The sequence below is a fragment of the Lepidochelys kempii genome, chromosome 2 (assembly GCF_965140265.1).
Source record: "Lepidochelys kempii isolate rLepKem1 chromosome 2, rLepKem1.hap2, whole genome shotgun sequence".
In the NCBI taxonomy this organism is placed as follows: Eukaryota; Metazoa; Chordata; order Testudines; family Cheloniidae; genus Lepidochelys; species Lepidochelys kempii.
This window is the reverse complement of record NC_133257.1, coordinates 148,388,756-148,410,275: the sequence shown is the minus strand read 5'-3', so window position 1 is coordinate 148,410,275 and position 21,520 is coordinate 148,388,756. Positions and strand designations below refer to the sequence as shown.

At 43.1% G+C, this 21,520-nt stretch overlaps 2 protein-coding genes across 3 annotated transcripts in view; both read right to left on the bottom strand.

Moving 5' to 3' along the window:
- The window catches only part of SLC6A19 (solute carrier family 6 member 19), an 82,684-nt gene that overhangs the window by 21,677 nt on the left and 39,487 nt on the right, over positions 1–21,520 (bottom strand). The window contains exons 4-7 of the mRNA XM_073332433.1: positions 16,366–16,547; positions 15,382–15,492; positions 13,952–14,064; positions 4,623–4,751 (exon numbers count right to left, since the gene is read on the bottom strand). Of these exons, the coding sequence (XP_073188534.1) occupies positions 4,623–4,751; positions 13,952–14,064; positions 15,382–15,492; positions 16,366–16,547 (535 nt within the window). The remainder of the gene's footprint in view (positions 1–4,622; positions 4,752–13,951; positions 14,065–15,381; positions 15,493–16,365; positions 16,548–21,520) is intronic.
- LOC140907148 (uncharacterized) lies at positions 9,210–10,913 on the bottom strand. 2 transcript variants are annotated; one of them, XM_073332435.1, is made up of 3 exons: positions 10,834–10,908; positions 10,329–10,737; positions 9,210–9,740 (listed from the first exon to the last, which is right to left on the bottom strand). In XM_073332435.1, exons 1-3 carry the CDS (start codon positions 10,882–10,884, stop codon positions 9,226–9,228), a joined length of 975 nt encoding a protein of 324 aa, XP_073188536.1. In that variant the 5' UTR covers positions 10,885–10,908; the 3' UTR covers positions 9,210–9,225. The 2 variants fall into 2 exon arrangements, with proteins under 2 accessions (XP_073188536.1, XP_073188535.1); XM_073332434.1 differs by having other exon boundaries at positions 10,329–10,913.

Genomic DNA, 21,520 nt, shown 5'->3' with positions numbered 1-21,520 from the left:
CCCTCATGATATAGCTAGCAGATGTTGGCAGAACAGATGGCACTAGAGGACCAGCAGAAGATAGCATTTATCACACCCATGACATTTTGTGAATTTTCATACATGCCATTCAGGCTTTGCAATGAGATGGAAATGTTCCAGTGACTGGTAGAGCATTGCCTAGGAAACAAGTATTTCCAGATTGTCCTTTTGTACCTGGATGACATCATTGTGTAGTCAAAGGTTTATGAAAGTTACATGAAATATCTAGATGTTGCATTTACTAAATTAACTCAATATGGGCTGAAGATTATATCTTCGAAGTACCACTGTTGAGAAAGTGGCATACCTCAACCATAGTGAGACAGCAGATAGGATCTTCTCTGATTCAGAAAAGATCCGAGTTATTAATGGTGTGGACAACCATTTTTTATACATGCCTAGAGTTTGTTATATACTACAAAAGACGTTCATAAAGGACTTTGCCAAAGCTGGGTGCATCCCTTCATACCCCATTATGAGGATTAAAGGGCAGGGTTGCCAATAGGAGTCCCATGGATTGGACTGAGGAATGTAAGGAGGCCTTTGAGTGCTTGAAGTTTGCCCTGGTAGGAACACCAGTATTAGCCTACCTGGAACACATCCATATTTTCAAACTTTATACAGATACCAGTAACAAAGGACTGGGCACTGGCCTCTCCCAGGACCAGGATATACAGGAGATGGCAATTGCATATGCCAGCTGAGGAATGAATGTATCAGAGCAGAATGACAAATGCTACAGCTCTTCCAAGCTAGAATTCCTGCCCCTGGACAAAGCCATAACTAAGAAGGGCTACTAGGCAGCTGTTCCCATCACTTTATATACAGATAACCTCATGGCATACATCAACTCTGCCAATCTGAGAACACTAGAGGAATGCTGGACCTCAAGGCTGCCTATCTATACCTTCATGCAAATACAGCTGCTCTATTTAGGTTTCAAATAATATTTGAGTCAGAAATGCTGCAAAGTATAAAGATTTGGGGAGGGATAGTTCAGTGGTTTGAGCATTGGCCTGCTAAACCCAGGGTTGTGAGTTCAGTTCTTGAGGGGGCCATTTAGGGATCTGGGGCAAAAATGGGGATTGGTCTTGCTTTGAGCATGGGGTTGGACTAGATGACCTCCCGAGGTCCCTTCCAACTCCATGATTTAGAGATGATGAAAGTGCTAGAAATCTTTCAGCATAACAGTGCTCTCTGGCACTGAGTGCAAAAAGCTATCCTGGAAGCCACCCAACAGCTGGAAGCTGAGGCAGTGGATCAATTTATAGGAGCTGAGGGGAAGACTGGTATACAGCACTTGGGATCCCAGGACAAAAGAAGAAATTGCCCAGACTGCACTGCGTCCACCAAGGGCTGAGATGGTTCTCCAAGCCTGCCACAATGTTTCCGGCCACTTAAAAGCTAAAAAGACAGTGATGGCTGTCTGCAGGTGGTTTTGCTGTGTGGACCTGACCCAAGAATGTGCAGGAGTGGTATGAGGATTGTAAGATCTGTACCTATAAGAGGAAACCAATACCAGGGAAAAGGACCTTCTTTAACCCAACAGAGATCAACTCATGTTTACAGTTGTTAGCATTAAAACCACTTGAAGGTGGAATCAAGCCAAAGTGAGTCATAGAATCATAGAATCATAGAATATCAGGGTTGGAAGGGACCCCAGAAGGTCATCTAGTCCAACCCCCTGCTCGAAGCAGGACCAATTCCCAGTTAAATCATCCCAGCCAGGGCTTTGTCAAGCCTGACCTTAAAAACCTCTAAGGAAGGAGATTCTACCACCTCCCTAGGTAACGCATTCCAGTGTTTCACCACCCTCTTAGTGAAAAAGTTTTTCCTAATATCCAATCTAAACCTCCCCCACTGCAACTTGAGACCATTACTCCTCGTTCTGTCATCTGCTACCATTGAGAACAGTCTAGAGCCATCCTCTTTGGAACCCCCTTTCAGGTAGTTGAAAGCAGCTATCAAATCCCCCCTCATTCTTCTCTTCTGCAGGCTAAACAATCCCAGCTCCCTCAGCCTCTCCTCATAAGTCATCCTACATCCTGATCATTGTAAATAACTAAATAAAATTTCCAGCTGACAGTGCTTCAAGGACATCACTGTCAGGTCAGCCTGAAACCTGGGGTAGGAAACCAACCTAGGAAGCTGTCAGGTGCACAGCTGCAGTCAGGCTGGAAGACGCAACCCAGATTCAGTGAAGAAGCCCTGACCAGCACGATGATCATGTGAACAGACATATTGATCACCATCCTCTTTGTAAGGTCCCTTAACGTGTTGAAGACTGTTTTCAGGTATCCTCTCAGTCTTCTTTTCTCGAGCCTAAATATGCTCAGTTTTTTTTGACCTTTCCTCATACGTCAGGTTTTCTAAACCTTTATCATTTTTGTTGCTCTCCTCCAATTTGTCCACATCTTTCCTAAACTGTGGTGCCCAGAACTGTATACAGTGCTCCAGCTGAGGCCTCACCAGTATTAAGTAGAGTGAGACAATTACCTCCAATGTCTTACACACAACATTCCTGTTAATATACTTCAAAATGATACTTCACAATTGCATCACACTATTGATTCTCATTCAATCTGTGATTTACTATAACCCCCAGATCCTTTTCATATGTGTGACTTCTTATAGGAGTACATTAATAGTCCTTTTTTTACTAATTGATAAAATCTGGTACGTATCTGACAGTGGTATTTATTTCTTAGTTGATTCTCAGCTTCCCAAAGGTTATGCAAGTGAACCAAGAGTTTTGGGCCTAGTGAGAATCAAATAGATTTTCCCACCACAAGCCATGTACTAAATTTGAATTTGAGGATAGCTTAGCAAACTGGGATGGCCCCACCACATTAACAATTCCACAAAAAGTGGTAAATCCAGCCCATATGGATTGTATAGGTTTCTCATTCTACAGATCCAATCCACATATCTGAGGAGGGTAGATGCATAGCTCTGCACTTTGAGCTGTTTATTTTTGAGGATGTGCCCCAAAGCGCACACACAATTGTTTGCTCCCACAAAGTACTCATATAGGTATGTGCATATTCAAATCTGCACACAGACATCTGGAGACCTGGTGCTGAAAATCTGCCCCTAAATTATGATAAAGAAAAATTATCTAAATCCTGTTCAAATAAACCAAAGTAAAATTACTCACCTGTTCCCACCTGGGTCATGTATAAGTGTATAATAGGGTATACCAGCCATTCTTGTATTTATTATGCAGACATTTTGGGTCAAATAAGGATTTTAATTACTCTTTTTAAAATATTTATTGGTAATAGTGAATACAAATATATTCAAAATTATATTAACTTTTACAATTAAAGAAATTATATTCATAAATAGATATCAGCGGAACTGGTTCCGCAAAATAGTTGGGACATATTCATTGCTGGTGTGAGCTTTAATTAATTTTTGTCTAAATCTTCCATGGAAAAGTTCAAATTTTCTTTCAAAAAATCAAAAACTGAAATTCTACAATTCAGAAATTATGCCAGGGCCTCGTGAGAGTTGAAGTTATGGTTTCTCATGCTACCATTCACCTTTATAGCCTGGGTTCTATGGATGGATTATATCTCCTGTGATGCAGCATGGTCTCACCTCACAGTGAGGGGAAATGGCTGCATCATGGGAGTCCCCAGTTTTGGTGCATCGTGGGAGATATGTTTATACAGGAGAATGGGGACCTGAGGAAACCAAACTACAACTCTCATGACAAACCATAGCAGGATAACTGAATCAGTAGGGGGTAGAGAGAGCTCAGTGGATTGAGTATTGGCCTGCTAAACCTAGGGTTGTGAGTTCAATCTTTGAGGGAGCCACTTAAGGACCTGGGGAAACCCTGATATTCTATGAAATAGTTTGGATTCTGGCTAACTTATTTTTGGTTTTCAGGAATGAAAATTCAGTGGAAAACAATTCCTTTTCACATACACACACAAAAAAAATGGTTTAGTGGATAACCCAATTTTCTGCAAAAATATTTTCACTGAAATATTTGACCAGTCCTGAATTCAGTGGTTTATGCCTGATTATGCTAATGGTAAATTGTCTCATTACATGTAAAACTATAGTTATTTCAGTATTCATGGTGGGTATTTTGCCAATTTGATCTACCTCTGTGCCAATGGAAATTGCCTCCTTAATAGCTATTTCTGAAAGAACTATATTGACAAAATTATCTCACAAAATGGAATATCAATGACTGGATGGTTTTAACTCTCTAAAACATCACTGTTCAGAACTTTCAAAGGTTAGGGTGGCTATAGGTGGAAAAGGAGGACTGGTCAAACAACTGCCACACATTATGGTACCATCATTTTGGTTTATTTACTTTTCCTTTACAATGAAATAAACACATCTTACAAAATCAGATGATCAAAAGTTATTGATCTTGGACATGATCATGATTTTTGTTTAAGTTACAGTCAACAATATGGGACCAGAGCCTGTAACTGGTCCATAGGGCTCCTTGTGCAAGCAAGTGCTATTCACATGAATAACAGAATAATTCTAACTGAACTAATGGTGTGGAAAGGCAGGCTGCTTCCACTCATGTTAAACAAAAGTCTGTGTAATTAGGTTTTATTACAATTTACCTGTTGAAACAGTCATCATATCTCTCTGTTGCCCTGAACCCAATGATGGAGTATATGACAGTTGCTGCATAAATGGATGTGAAACCATTGATTATAGAGATAATCACAGCATCTTTCTCACAGTTGTTGCTGTAAATCAAAAGACAGAAACATCAGTGAATTTTCCCAATATATATATAATATTAAAAATTGATTATTGGGATTATCACAGGACCAGGACACTAATTTATATGTATATAAAAAGTTTTATGAGAGTTTAGAAACAAATCTGTTAACTAGGTTGAGATAAACTTAATTAAAAACTGTATCCTCAAGAACTTTAACATTGCTCAGTCATTCTTGTCTTTAATTAGATTGAAGGAATAACACAGCTACATCAAACTTTCAATACAGTTAAAATTAATCAATCATGTGCAAAGGTTATACTTGAAGAAATGTGTAATTAAGCTAAATTATCAATGTGTCAGAGGATAAATTAGAATAAGAACATAAGAACGGCCATACTGGGTCAGACCAAAAGTCGACCTAGACCAGTATCTTGTCTTCTGATAGCGGCCAAAGCCAGTTGCCCCAAAGGGAAAGAACAAAACAGATAATCATCAAGTGATCCATCTTGTCACCTGTTCCCAGCTTCTGACAAACAGAAGTTAGGGACACCATCCTGGCTAACAGCCATCAATGGACCTATCCTCCATGAACTTATTTAGTTCTTTTTTGAACCCTGTTGTAGTCTTGGCCTTCATAACATCCTCTGGCAAAGAGTTCCACAGGTTGTCTCTGCATTGTGTGAAGAAATACTTCCTCTTGTTTGTTTTAAACCTGTTGCCCATTAATTTAATTTAGTGACTCCTAGTTCTTGTGTTATGTGAATGTAAGAATATAGAATGTAAGAGTATTGCTCTCATTCGCATGCTTGCAAGATGGTTTTGTTGGGGGAAGGGGAAAGGATATGAATAATGTGACTTTTCCTAATCACTGTGACAGAGTGTCAGCCCTAGTGACCAGTTTATATTTTACCCCTTACAAATCATGAACTCTTGCATAGCTTATATTTGTTTTAAGGTTATCTATACAATAAAAAAAGGCTAGAAACTTTTTTAAAAAAAATTATCCTTGACTTGTATCTATCCCCCAAAATCATGGGGACTCTGCAGCTAGAGGCCCTGAGGGCCCCAAATGCCAGTTATCTGTGTGTGTAAATGAAAGCTATCTCTGGCACAAAGAGCACACCTACATTTTTGAGGTGTATTTCACCTCTATTTGAAAACTTCACCTCGGATAAGAGATACTCACAACGATCATGAAACAATGAGAAATTCTGTGCATTCACATCCAGAATAGTGTGCTCAAATAAGTCACGATGCATCACATACACTGTAACAGATATTGCAACCTCATGCAATATCTTTGGGGACCATATTGTATTAAGTTTATATATCACCGTGGGCCACAGATTATATGAAACTCCAAGGAAGAGGGTTATCACAGCTACTCCATGAACCAAAGTAGTGGGGAGTGATTAAAGTGAATCGCTTTGTAAACACTTCCAGAGAGGTATCACTCCCTGAGAGGTTTGCATATTCTGGTTCATACTGGGTTTCCCAGAGACCAAGAGACAAAGAAAGGGATTTTTTATATAAAAAGGCTGGGTTTAAACTGACTCAGGGACTTCTTTCTCATCCAGCAAACAAACACCTGATAAATTTAGTGTGCTTAAATCTGTTTATTGTTATGTTTTCTCTGTATGATTTTACTTCAAGAATAAATGTTCTTGCTGAGAAAAAGCTGTGAAGTAACCTGTAACTGCTGGCAGTACACAGTTCATAGCCCTTGGAGAGAAAGCAACATACAGGCCCTGGTTGTTAGGAAGGCTGGCTTATGTCTACACTACGAAATTAGGTCGAATTTATAGAAGTCGTTTTTTTAGAAATCGGTTTTATATATTCGAGTGTGTGTGTCCCCACAGAAAATGCTCTAAGTGCATTAAGTGCATTAACTCGGCGGAGCGCTTCCACAGTACCGAGGCAAGCGTCGACTTCCGGAGCGTTGCACTGTGGGTAGCTATCCCACAGTTCCCCCAGTCTCCGCTGCCCATTGGAATTCTGGGTTGAGATCCCAATGCCTGATGGGGCTAAAACATTGTCGCGGGTGGTTCTGGGTACATATCGTCAGGCCCCCGTTCCCTCCCTCCCCCCGTGAAAGCAAGGGCAGACAATCATTTCGCGCCTTTTTTCCTGAGTTACCTGTGCAGACGCCATACCACGGCAAGCATGGAGCCCGCTCAGGTAATCGTCACCCTATGTCTCCTGGGTGCTGGCAGACGCGGTACGGCATTGCTACACAGTAGCAGCAACCCCTTGCCTTGTGGCAGCAGACGGTACAGTACGACTGGTAGCCGTCATCGTCATGTCTGAGGTGCTCCTGGTCACCTCTGTGAGGTCGATCAGGAGCGCCTGGGCAGACATGGGCACAGGGACTAAATTTGGAGTGACTTGAGCAGGTCATTCTATTTAGTCCTGCAGTCAGTCCTATTGAACCGTCTTATGGTGAGCGGGCAGGCGATACGGACTGCTAGCAGTCGTACTGTACCATCTTCTGCCGAGCAGCCATGAGATGTGGATGGCATGCAGTCCTTCTGCACCGTCTGCTGCCAGCCAAAGATGTAAAAGATAGATGGAGTGGGTCAGAACAAGAAATAGACCAGATTTGTTTTGTACTCATTTGCCTCCTCCCCTGTCTAGATCACACTGCAGTCACTCACAGAGAAGGTGCAGCGAGGTAAATCTAGCCATGTATCAATCAGAGGCCAGGCTAACCTCCTTGTTCCAATAACAACGATAACTTAGGTGCACCATTTCTTATTGGAACCCTCCGTGCAGTCCTGCCTGAAATACTCCTTGATGTACAGGCACACCCTTTGTTGATTTTAGCTCCCTGAAGCCAACCCTGTAAGCCGTGTCGTCAGTCGCCCCTCCCTCCGTCAGAGCAACGGCAGACAATCGTTCCGCGCCTTTTTTGTGTGTGGACGCCATACCAAGGCAAGCATGGAGGCCGCTGAGCTCATTTTGGCAATTAGGAGCACATTAACCACCACACGCATTATCCAGCAGTATATGCAGCACCAGAACATGGCAACGCGATACCGGGCGAGGAGGCGACGTCAGCGCGGTCCCGTGAGTGATCAGGACATGGACACAGATTTCTCTGAAAGCATGGGCCCTGACAATGCATGCATCATGGTGCTAATGGGGCAGGTTCATGCTGTGGAACGCCGATTCTGGGCTCGGGAAACAAGCACAGACTGGTGGGACCGCATAGTGTTGCAGGTCTGGGACGATTCCCAGTGGCTGCGAAACTTTCGCATGCGTAGGGGCACTTTCATGGAACTTTGTGACTTGCTTTCCCCTGCCCTGAAGCGCATGAATACCAAGATGAGAGCAGCCCTCACAGTTGAGAAGCGAGTGGTGATAGCCCTGTGGAAGCTTGCAACGCCAGACAGCTACCGGTCAGTTGGGAATCAATTTGGAGTGGGCAAATCTACTGTGGGGGCTGCTGTGATGCAAGTAGCTCACGCAATCAAAGATCTGCTGATATCAAGGGTAGTGACCCTGGGAAATGTGCAGGTCATAGTGGATGGCTTTGCTGCAATGGGATTCCCTAACTGTGGTGGGGCTATAGACGGAACCCATATCCCTATCTTGGCACCGGAGCACCAAGCCGCCGAGTACATAAACCGCAAGGGGTACTTTTCGATAGTGCTGCAAGCTCTGGTGGATCACAAGGGACGTTTCACCAACATCAACGTGGGATGGCCGGGAAAGGTGCATGATGCTCGCATCTTCAGGAACTCTGGTCTGTTTCAAAAGCTGCAGGAAGGGACTTTATTCCCAGACCAGAAAATAACTGTTGGGGATGTTGAAATGCCTATATGTATCCTTGGGGACCCAGCCTACCCCTTAATGCCATGGCTCATGAAGCCGTACACAGGCAGCCTGGACAGTAGTCAGGAGCTGTTCAACTACAGGCTGAGCAAGTGCAGAATGGTGGTAGAATGTGCATTTGGACATTTAAAGGCGCGCTGGCGCAGTTTACTGACTCGCTTAGACCTCAGCGAAACCAATATTCCCACTGTTATTACTGCTTGCTGTGTGCTCCACAATATCTGTGAGAGTAAGGGGGAGACGTTTATGGCGGGGTGGGAGGCTGAGGCAAATCGCCTAGCTGCTGGTTACTTGTAGCCAGACACCAGGGCGGTTAGAAGAGCACAGGAGGGCGCGGTACGCATCAGAGAAGCTTTGAAAACCAGTTTCATGACTGGCCAGGCTACGGTGTGAAAGTTCTGTTTGTTTCTCCTTGATGAAACCCCCCGCCCCTTGGTTCACTCTACTTCCCTGTAAGCTAACCACCCTCCCCTCCTCCCTTTAATCATTGCTTGCAGAGGCAATAAAGTCATTGCTGCTTCACAGTCATGCATTCGTTATTCATTCGTCACACAAATAGGGAGATGACTACCAAGGTATCCCAGGAGGGGTGGTGGAGGAGGGAAGGAAAATGCCACACAGCACTTTAAGCACAGCACTTTAAAAGTTTACAACTTTAAAATTTATTGAATGACAGCCTTCTTTTTTTGGGGCAATCCTCTGTGGTGGAGTGGCTGGTTGGCCGGAGGCCCCCCCCACCGCGTTCTTGGGCGTCTGGGTGTGGAGGCTATGGAACTTGGGGAGGAGGGCGGTTGGTTACAGAGGGGCAGCAGTGGCAGTCTGTGCTCCAGCTGCCTTTGCTGCAGCTCAACCATACACTGGAGCATACTGGTTTGGTCCTGCAGCAGCCTCAGCATTGAATCCTGCCTCCTCTCATCACGCTGCCGCCACATTTGAGCTTCAGCCCTGTCTTCAGCCCGCCACTTACTCTCTTCAGCCCTCCACCTCTCCTCCCGGTCATTTTGTGCTTTCCTGCACTCTGACATTATTTGCCTCCACGCATTCGTCTGTGCTCTGTCAGTGTGGGAGGACAGCATGAGCTCGGAGAACATTTCATCGCGAGTGCGTTTTTTTTTCTTTCTAAGCTTCACTAGCCTCTGGGAAGGAGAAGATCCTGTGATCATTGAAACACATGCAGCTGGTGGAGAAAAAAAAAGGGACAGCGGTATTTAAAAAGACACATTTTATAAAACAGTCGCTACACTCTTTCAGGGTAAACCTTGCTGTTAACATTACATACATAGCACATGTGCTTTCGTTACAAGGTCGCATTTTGCCTCCTCCCACCGCGTGACTACCCCCTCAACCTTCCCCCCTCCCTGTGGCAAACAGCAGGGAACATTTCTGTTTAGCCACAGGCAAACAGCCCAGCAGGAATGGGCTCCTCTGAGTGTCCCCTGAAGAAAAGCACTCTATTTCAACCAGGTGACCATGAATTATATCTCACTCTCCTGAGGATAACACAGAGAGATAAAGAACGGATTTTGGTTGAATGCCAGCAAACATACACTGCGATGCTTTGTTCTACAGTGATTCCCGAGTACGTGTTACTGGCTTGGAGTGGTAAAGTGTCCTACCATGAAGGATGAAATAAGGCTGCCCTCCCCAGAAACCTTTTGCAAAGGCTTTAGGACTACATCTAGGAGAACCGCAAATGCCAGGGCAAAGTAATCCTTTCACATGCTTGCTTTTAAACCATGTATAGCATTTTAAAAGGTACACTCACCAGAGGTCCCTTCTCCGCCTGCTGGGTCCAGGAGGCAGCCTTGGGTGGGTTCGGGGGGTACTGGCTCCAGGTCTAGGGTGAGAAACAGTTCCTGGCTGTCGGGAAAACCGGTTTCTCCGCTTGCTTGCTGTGAGCTATCTACAACCTCCTCCTCATCATCATCTTCTTCGTCCCCAAAACCTACTTCCATATTGCCTCCATCTCCATTGAAGGAGTCAAACAGCACGGCTGGGGTAGTGGTGGCTGAACCCCCTAAAATGGCATGCAGCTCATCATAGAAGCGGCATGTTTGGGGCTCTGACCCAGAGCAGCTGTTCGCCTCTCTGGTTTTCTGGTAGGCTTGCCTCAGCTCCTTCAGTTTCACACGGCACTGCTTCGGGTCCCTGTTATGGCCTCTGTCCTTCATGCCCTGGGAGATTTTGACAAAGGTTTTGGCATTTCGAAAACTGGAACGGAGTTCTGATAGCACGGATTCCTCTCCCCAAACAGCGATCAGATCCCGTACCTCCCGTTCGGTCCATGCTGGAGCTCTTTTGCGATTCTGGGACTCCATCATGGTCACCTGTGCTGATGAGCTCTGCATGGTCACCTGCAGCTTGCCACGCTGGCCAAACAAGAAATGAGATTCAAAAGTTCGCGGTTCTTTTCCTGTCTACCTGGCCAGTGCATCTGAGTTGAGAGTGCTGTCCAGAGTGGTCAGAATGGAGCACTCTGGGATAGCTCCCGGAGGCCAATACCATCGAATTGTGTCCACAGTACCCCAAATTCGAGCCGGCAACGTCGATTTAAGCGCTAATCCGCTTGTCAGGGGTGGAGTAAGGAAATCGATTTTAAGAGCCCTTTAAGTCGAAATAAAGGGCTTCATTGTGTGGACGGGTGCAGGTTTAAATCGATTTAACGCTGCTAAATTCGACCTAAAGTCCTAGTGTAGACCAGGGCTTACTGAGGATATCACAGGGAGCTGAGCCACCTTAAAACTTTCTGATCAGAAGAGAGTGGGACGAGGATCCCTGCCTAGAGACACGTGACTGCTAGAGACCTGAGAACCTGACTAGGCACTCCTGGTGTGGACCATGGAGAGGAGTGGATACAGATGCAGTACCCTGAAACCGTGACACACATTACATACATTCATAGAGTTTAAGGCCAGAAAGGACTATTAAGTTATCTAGTGTAAACTTCTATGTCTCACCTGCCACTAAATTTCATCAGGTTTCAGAGCTGTAGCTCACGAAAGCTTATGCTCAAATAAATTGGTTAGTCTCTAAGGTGCCACTAGTACTCCTTTTCTTTTTTGTAAATTTCATCAGTTACCCCTGTATTAAACCCATAACATTTTGTATAATGAGAATCCAATAGCAAATGGGCACAACTGATATTTGGTTACAGAGTGCCTGTAACTTTCTGGTTAATATAACTCAATCCCCAACTCCATCCATTTGTCATAATTTCTATTGACTTGATAATATATTTTATCTCTCAGTGTATGTAATGTATTTCTTGAGACCAAATCCTGCAATCTTTAGTTTGTCGATTCAGACAAAAAGCTCATTAAAGAACTTAAAGGGAGTTTTGCTTCAATAAAGTGAAGGAAGAAATACATTATCTGGACACTGAAAAATCAAAGGACTACATTGTCAACTATGTATCAGAGGGGTAGCCGTGTTAGTCTTTATTCACAAAAACAACAGGGAGTCCAGCGGCACCTTAAAGACTAACAGATTTATTTGGCCATAAGCTTTTGTGGGTAGAAAACCCACTTCTTCAGTTGCGTGGAGTGAAAATTGAAGATACAGGCATAAATATATATAGACACATGAAGAGAAGGAAGTTACCTTACAAGTGGAGAACCAGTGCTGAAGGCCAATTCAGTCAACATGGATGTGGTCCACTCCCAATAATTGATGAGGAGGTGTAGATCATTGATGATGTGCTGGAGAGGTTTTAGCGGAAGGCTGTACATGATGGCCAGTGGGGTTCTGTTATTTTCCTTGTTGGGCCTGTCCTGTAATAAGTGACTTCTGGGTACCCATCTCACTCTGTCAATCTGTTTCCTCACTTCCCCAGGTGGATATTGTAGTTACTTACTACAGGACAGGCCCAACAAGGAAAATACACCACTGGCCATCACGTACAGCCCCCGGCTAAAACCTCTCCAATGCATCATTAATGATCTACAGCCTATTGTGGAAAACGATCCCCCACTCTCACAGGCCTTGGGAGGCAAGCCAATCCTCACTTACAGACAGCCCCCCAACCTGAAGCAAAAACTCACCAGCAACTACACACCACACCACAGAAACACTAACCCAGGAACCAATCCCTGTAACAAACCCCATTGCCTTCTCTGTCCCCATATCTACTCTAGTGACACCATCATAGGGCCCAGACACACCATCAGGGGCTCATTCACCTGAACAGCTACTAGTGTGATATATGCCTTCATGTGCCAACAATGCCCCTCTGCCATGTACATTTGGCCAACCTGGACAGTCTCTGCTTAAAAGGATAAATGGACACAAATCAGACATCAGGAATGATAACATACAAAAGCCAGTAGGAGAACACTTCAATCTCCCTGGACATTCAATAACAGATTTAAAAGTAGCCATTTTTCAACCACAAAACTTCAAAAACAGACTTCAAAGAGAAACTGCAGAGCTACAATTCATTTGCCATTAATTTGGGCTTGAATAGGGACTGGGAGTGGCTGGCTCACTATAAAAGCAATTTTCCTTTTCTTGGTATTGACTCCTCCTCATCAATTATTGGGAGTGAACCACATTCACCCTGACTGAATGGCCTTCAACAGTGGTTCTCCACTTGTAAGGTAACTCCCTTCTCTTCATGTGCCAACATATATTTTTGCCTGTATCTGCAATTTTCACTCCATGCATCTGAGGAAGTGGGTTTTTTACCCACGATAGCTTATGCCCACAGAAATCTGTTAGTCTTTAAGGTGCCACCGGACTCCTCATTGTTATTGTCCGCTATGTGTGGAGAAAACTCGGGTATAGTATATGAATTGCCATGAACTGCCCAAAGATGGAATTTCTTTAGAATTTAGGGAGCAGGGATTACCCAGCTGCAGACTTGACTTGGATTCTTCTCCTTACATTTACAGAGTTGTTGAGCCCTACAGAGGCTCTGGCTATCTATGCAAGAGCCTTGTGACTGTGCACTGCTTCTGGACCCCATGGCATGGTGCGTTCTGAACAAACCAAGTTTCCACCGACTGGCCTATTTTGCCATTTCCTCCCCTGCTTTACAGCTTTGCTCTGAAGGGGGAGGGAGGGAAAGGGGGAGGAAACATTCAGTATGTAGTGACTCACATCATACAGGTTTATGCTGAATTCATTAGTATTATAGTGCATTGGTGTGCTCTGCTAGGATACGAGAAAAGAACAAGGGCTTCCAAAGGATGAAGAGAAAAGAGGATTGAAGTTGTACTCTTTTATCCCTCCAAAGAAGATGTGCTGGGTCTGAGTCTTCTCAACTGTTGGAGCTGAGAACCATCCAGCCCTAAATAATTATGCAATTAAAGGGCAGAATCTAACTGCAACACTTTATATCAAGTAATGAAATACTGATATCAAATTGTACTTTTTGTGCTTGCTACTTACTGAATTGAATTGTAACTAGAGAAGGAGATGAGGCCTCCGAAGGCAAGGGAGAAAGAGTAGAATACCTGGGCTCCAGCATCCAGCCATGTGACTGGGTTAGCCAATTCGGTAACCTGAAGTATCAGACAAAAGGCTTCATGAATGTATAATATGACATCTTATGATGTATAAATATTACAGCTTATACTGAATATCAGAAAGTCATAATAGTGACTGGAACAAGATCATTGGAGAGATGGTACATAGTTAATTCTCACTCTTAAAACATGGACAGCAAACAAAATGAGTGCTTTTATAAACTACTTTTCTTTGTGTTTCCTGTGTGTTAAAATTAAATATAAGTAAAATTAAATAAACAAATATATACAAAGACAAGATTATGCAAATAATTGTCTCCCTGTAGGTGACAGTAGATTTCTTATCTCTTTTCTCCAAAAAGTGTTTAAGTTGTACCACTTAATACTGATTGATCAGTAGATAAACCCTGATATCTGGGCTTCCCATGGCAGCTGAACACTTATTTTAGTGAGAAACTGCTCTGAAAATAAACCATTTTAATACAGATATCTGGACAGAAAATTCCAAGATAGGATTATAATCCCATCCTAATTCCACCATTTATGTTTGAAACTCAGGCCGAGTGCTTTCTACTGGTAGAGTATGGAAGCGTTCTAGAAGCAGAATGTAGTAGGAGGTGAGAAAATAGTTCACATTGTTCTGGAATGATCCGTCTGGCCCATTCAGGAGTTCAGCAACATAATTTAAGGGTAGCATATATTCTTTCATGTCTGAAAGAATAATCAGCATGATATGGTGATAGGTTTGAGACCGTAATCACCACTACAACAGAAGACCCAAATGGCTAGCATGCAATTATTAACAATTTCCTAATGTGTTCCTCTAATGAAGTCGTTCCAAAACTTGGTTCATGGCTTGTTCAGGGTAAGCCCGTGGTGGGCCACAAGATGCTTTGTTTGGCTGGGAAAGGGAGCTGCCAGTGGGAGTTGCAAGCAGCCATACCTGTAGACACTCAGGTAAACTCATAGAATACCAGGCTTGGAAGGAACCTCAGGAGGTCACCTAGTCCAACCCCCTGCTCAAAGCAGGATCAATCCCCAATTCTTGCCCCAGATCCCAAATGGCCCTCTCAAGGATTGAACTCACAACCCTGGGCTATCGCTCCCCCCAGCTTCTCACAGCCCGCCAGCAGCTTACCATGAACAAGCCACGAATCAAGTTTGGGAACCACTGCTTCTAATGCAAAGAAGGGCTCTACCATCCAACTCAAGCCTTAAGGAAATGGCTTTTAGGATGCCTGAAGGATAGTCAGAATACATATTGATGGAAGGGGTTTATTTTCTACTTGTCATTAATGATACAGATATCTACTTAATGGCCTCATTCACAGACAAAAGAATCCAATCACTTACATTGGGAGTGAAGAGATATACAATTCCACTGACTGACCCTTTCAATGTCAAGCCACGGATCAGGAAAATGGTAAGCACAACATAAGGAAGAGTTGATGTTACATACACTGCCTGGAGGAGGAACATATAAATATTTTAAAATATGAGATAAATACTGTTTCGTGAAAAATAGCATAGAAAGAAGGAAATGAGAGGAGAAAACAATGAAATGTGAAACAACAGATAAACAACAGAAAAAAAGTGTCAAATTTGTCATGATTAACATACTGTTGGAACTCTTATGTTTGAGAAATGCAGTACACGTATATTTTGAATTATTAATATATATATTTTGAGTCAGTGCTCAATTTAAGACAGGTTGTAACTCTTCAGCATCGAAATCAGGTCATTCTGTCATGACTGCTAACTATGGGGGAAAAAAATCTACAACCTGATGTCTGATTATTACTGTTGATAATTAGGGGCTATTACAAAAATTTGGGAGCTGCTGAATGCTCAACATTTTTAAAAATCAGGATACTTATTTAAGTGCTTAACTGTGCACTTAGGAGCCTAAATTTAGGTACTCATTTTTTAAAACCTTGGATTTGGTATTCAGATAGTAAGTATTGAGGGATGAGCACAAACCCAAATAAGGACATACACATATGATTTGAGAATGGTCATAGCAGAAAGAACATTGGATCTTGGATCCTTCATTAAAGACATCTTAAAGGTAAATAAGTACAGAATGAGAGAAAGGCTTGTTGAGATCAGGGAGCTGGATCCTACTGAATCCACACATAAATTGAATCCCCATCCATCCTACTTCCCTGTTCAAAAGGATTGCTGAGATATATTTTTTTAATTGACATTGGCAATAGTATTACTTTTGCTTATGAAATATGTAGCTTTTATAATGTGACTAGTTTCACATGTCCTCCTGTTAAATAGGGAATCACAATAGAATTTGTATATCTCACTCTCATATAAAACAAAATGTACCTTTCCTGTTGTTTCAATGCCTCTGATTGTGCACACGTACAGTACTCCCCAGGCACATGTTAAACACAGTAAAAGCCACCACTGTATGGTGCCTGAATCATCAATGGAAGTGGAAATATTTAAAGTTTCTCTATACCAAAAATAATCTACAGGAGAACTCTTGGCACACTCTTCTACATAACCTGTAACCATAAAAAAGATGGTCATTCAGTAAATTTATTACAGATATGTAAAATAATTATACACTGATGATCTAATTCTATCCTAAATTACACAACTGTAATCCCACTGAAATTTGGTTGGTAAGTCTCAGAACCTCTTAGAACCTGGTTCCATGGGAAACTAATAGATTCTTACAGAAGGCCAGCCTAATGGCAATTCTCACAGAGATTTTGTTGTTTTATTAAACCTGTTGTTTTATTAAGTCTGTGAAGCTGAATAGGAGAAAGACTCTTGTATATGACAGGTTTCAGAGTAACAGCTGTGTTAGTCTGTATTCGCAAAAAGAAAAGGAGTACTTGTGGCACCTTAGAGACTAACCAATTTATTAGAGCATAAGCTTTCGTGAGCTACAGCTCACTTCTTCAGATGCATATCGTGGAAACTGCAGCAGGCTTTATATATACACAGAGAATATGAACCAATACCTCCTCCCACCCCACTGTCCTGCTGGTAATAGCTTATCTAAAGTGATCATCAGGTGGGCCATTTCCAGCACAAATCCAGGTTTTCTCACCCTCCACCCCGCCACACAAATTCACTCTCCTGCTGGTGATAGCCCATCCAAAGTGACAACTCTTTACACAATGTGCATGACAATCAAGTTGGGCTATTTCCTGCACAAATCCAGGTTTTCTCACATCCCCCCCACCCCCATACACACACAAATTCACTCTCCTGCTGGTAATAGCTCATCCAAACTGACCACTCTTCAAGTTTAAATCCAAGTTAAACCAGAACATCTGGGGGGGGGGGTAGGAAAAAACAAGAGGAAACAGGCTACCTTGCATAATGACTTAGCCACTCCCAGTCTCTATTTAAGCCTAAATTAATAGTATCCAATTTGCAAATGAATTCCAATTCAGCAGTTTCTCGCTGGAGTCTGGATTTGAAGTTTTTTTGTTTTAAGATAGCGACCTTCATGTCTGTGATTGCGTGACCGGAGAGATTGAAGTGTTCTCCGACTGGTTTATGAATGTTATAATTCTTGACATGTTATAATTCTTAAATAGAGACTGGGAGTGGCTAAGTCATTATGCAAGGTAGCCTGTTTCCTCTTGTTTTTTCCTACCCCCCCCCCCAGATGTTCTGGTTTAACTTGGATTTAAACTTGAAGAGTGATCAGTTTGGATGAGCTATTACCAGCAGGAGAGTGAATTTGTGTGTGTATGGGGGTGGGGGGGATGTGAGAAAACCTGGATTTGTGCAGGAAATAGCCCAACTTGATTGTCATGCACATTGTGTAAAGAGTTGTCACTTTGGATGGGCTATCACCAGCAGGAGAGTGAATTTGTGTGGGGGGGTGGAGGGTGAGAAAACCTGGATTTGTGCTGGAAATGGCCCACCTGATGATCACTTTAGATAAGCTATTACCAGCAGGACAGTGGGGTGGGAGGAGGTATTGGTTCATATTCTCTGTGTATATATAAAGCCTGCTGCAGTTTCCACGATATGCATCTGAAGAAGTGAGCTGTAGCTCATGAAAGCTTATGCTCTAATAAATTGGTTAGTCTCTAAGGTGCCACAAGTACTCCTTTTCTTCTTGTATCTGAGTTTCCTTTCCCGCCTTTTATCGACTGGCTATGAGGCGGTTATGGTGGCTTGGGGAGAAGAAAAGGGGAGGGAAGTTATGAAAACAGGTCCGTTTCTACAGTATGTATTTTGGATTTTTTTTTCAAATAAAAGAGATGTATGCATGGGTGTTCTTCAGGGAGAGCCTCCTTCTCCAAACTCAATTTAAAAAAAAATCTTTGAGCCTTCCATTGTGTTTATCTTGCAAGAGATCTTTTCTGAGAATTCCCTTCTGGAATGTCCTTGAAGCAAGAGTCCCTATTGCCATTAATTGCCCTCTTTCTTCTCAATATAAAGGGCACAATTCTAGAGTTGGAACAATGTACAGGTGGATCTACTGATTGTTGATCTCTCTGCATGAACAGGTAAGTTTGGCTAAATGTAAATGTATACATCTAGAAACAAAGAAAATAGTGATATGATAAAGGAGTCTATCCTGGGAAGTAGTCACTCTGATAAAAATTTGAGGGTCATGGTGGATAAGCAGCTGAACGAGAGCTCCCAGTGCAACACCGTGGCCATCCTTGGATTCATACACAGGGAAATCTTGAGGAGGAGTAGGGAGGTTTGTATTTGGCACTGGTACATCAGCTGCTGGAATATTGTGTCCAGTTTTGGCGTCCACAGTTCAAGAAGGATGTTGAGAAAGGTTCAGGGAAGAGCCACGAGAATGATTAAAGGATTAGAAACCATGCTTTATAGTGACAGACTGAAGGAGCTCAATATTTAGCTTAATAAAGAGAATAAAGGGTGACATGATTGCAGTCTATAAGTATCTACTTGGGGAAAATATTTAATAATGGGTTCTTCTGTCTAGTAAATAAAGGTATAATACGATCCAATGGCTGGAAATTGAAGCTAGACAATAAGGCATACATTTTTAATGGTGAGAATAATTAATCATTGGAACAATTTAGCAATGGTTGTTGTGGATTCTCTCACACTGAACATTTTAAAATCAAGATTAGGTGTTTTTCTAAAACAGACATTCTGGGAATTATTTTGGGGAAGTTCTGTGGCCTGTGTTATACAGAGTGCTTCCTGTCACAGGGCAGCCAGCACCAGTACTCAACGTCAGGGAGACCTGACTCTAGAGAAGAAGCAATGCATTGGACTCACAGTCCAAGATATGCCAGGCTGATGACCACCAAGCTGCAATGGTGGAAAATGAACTAGGCTACAGGACAAGTTCCCAGGAGCTGAAATAGAGCCCTGCGGTTCCTGACAGAGCACTCTGGAAAGCACAGCCAGACATGATTAATTTAATAGACATCAGTAAGTTACAGGAGGTGAAAGTCACTGTGGATGGACAACACATACTGGAGCAGAAAGGCAGCGCTTCACTGAAGGATTTGAAGTAGCAGCTGAACCTGAAGTGGAAGCAAACAGCAACATCCCCACCAGGTCTAGCAACTGCTGTTGGAGGTTGAGCTAAAATGGGAGATGAAGAAAGAAGAGAAAGAGGTTGCTAGAGAAGCAACTTGGGAGTCTGGAGATGGCAAAGCAACTCAAGACCTCCCAGCTTCAGAGCTGAATAAGCTCACCAATAAACTGAAGCATAAGCATCAACAGCTACAGTTGGAGAAGGAAGCTCTTTACAATGATAGCAGGACCAAAATCAATGAGCTTCAACAAAGGACAAATGACAAGCTGAAACCACAATCAGAAACTTGGGTGGGGGAGGGATAGCTCAGTGGTTTGAGCATTGGCCTGCTAAACCCAGGGTTGTGAGTTCAATCCTTGAGGGGGCCATTTAGGAATCTGGGGCAAAAATTGCGGATTGGTCCTGCTTTGAGCAGGGCGTTGGACTAGATGACCTCCTGAGGTCCCTTCCAACCTTGATAGTCTATGATTCTATGAAACCGCAACAGCGAAACCATCTCTCTCTGGTGTGTGGGACCAGCTGCAAAGCCAGCAGAAGCAGCATGAAGTGGCTCTGCAAGCCCTCCAGGACCAGATCTGGACATTGAAGACCCAGGAGATGAAGCTGCCAAGGGACCAGAACACAGTGCAAAGCCTAGAACTGCAACAGCGGCAGAATGAGGAGGCAATTGTGAGGCAACAGGATGACATCAACACCTAACTACAGGAATCCTCCTAAGTCAAGGGCCCCCTCCTGTAAGCAAGTTAAGGAACTGAAAGGACTAAAATAGTCCAGGAGAGAGAAGAGCTGTGTGAAGAGGGCATGAATATGGACATTGAGATGGAAAACATGGTAACTGTTTACTAAGGGGCTTACGTCCCCACAGAGGAGTGGACAACAATCCAAGCATTCTGGAAGATGGTGCAGGGAGATGGATTCACAACTCAGCGAAGGACTTATAATCAGTGCCTGCCAATACAGAATTGACTATAGAAGCTGTAGTATTGGTGGTAACCTCTACAACTACCCAAGCAAACCCAACTCCTCATGGAGAAGGTTAGAAGACAACCTTAGAAAACATGGTTGCTACAGCCCACAGGGCAAAGTAGAAATCATAGAAGAATCACAGAATCATAGAAGAGTAGGGTTGGAAGATACCTCAGGAGGTGATCTATTCCAATCCCCTGCTCAAAGCAGGACCAACACCAACTAAATCATCCCACCCAGGGCTTTGTCAAGTCCGGCCATAAAAACATCTAAGAGTGGATGTCAAAAATATAAAGGGAAGGGTAAACCCCTTTAAAATCCCTCCTGGCCAGAGGAAAAATCCTCTCACCTGTAAAGGGTTAAGAAGCTAAAGGTAACCTCGCTGGCACCTGACCAAAATGACCTATGAGGAGACAAGATACTTTCAAAAGCTGGGAGAAGGGAGAGAAACAAAGGGTCTGTGTCTGTCTGTATGCTGCTTTTGCCGGGGATAGAACAGGAATGGAGTCTTAGAACTTTTAGTAAGTAATCTAGCTAGGTATGTGTTAGATTATGATTTCTTTAAATGGCTGAGAAAAGAACTGTGCTGAATAGAATGACTATTCCTGCCTGTGTACCTTTTTTGTAACTTAAGGTTTTGCCTAGAGGGATTCTTTATGTTTTGAATCTAATTACCCTGTAAGGTATCTACCATCCTGATTTTACAGAGGTGATTCCTTTACTTCTATTAAAAGTCTTCTTGTAAGAAAACTGAATGCTTTTTCATTGTTCTCAGATCCAAGGGTTTGGGTCTGTGGTCACCTATGCAAATTGGTGAGGATTTTTACCAAACCTTCCCCAGGAAGTGGGGTGCAAGGGTTGGAGGATTTTGGGGGGAAAGACGTGTCCAAACTACATTTCCCAGTAAACCCAGTTAAAGTTTGGTGGTGGCAGTGGAAATCCAGGGTCAAAGGTTAAAATTAATTTGTACCTTGGGGAAGTTTTAACCTAAGCTGGTGAAAGTAAGCTTAGGAG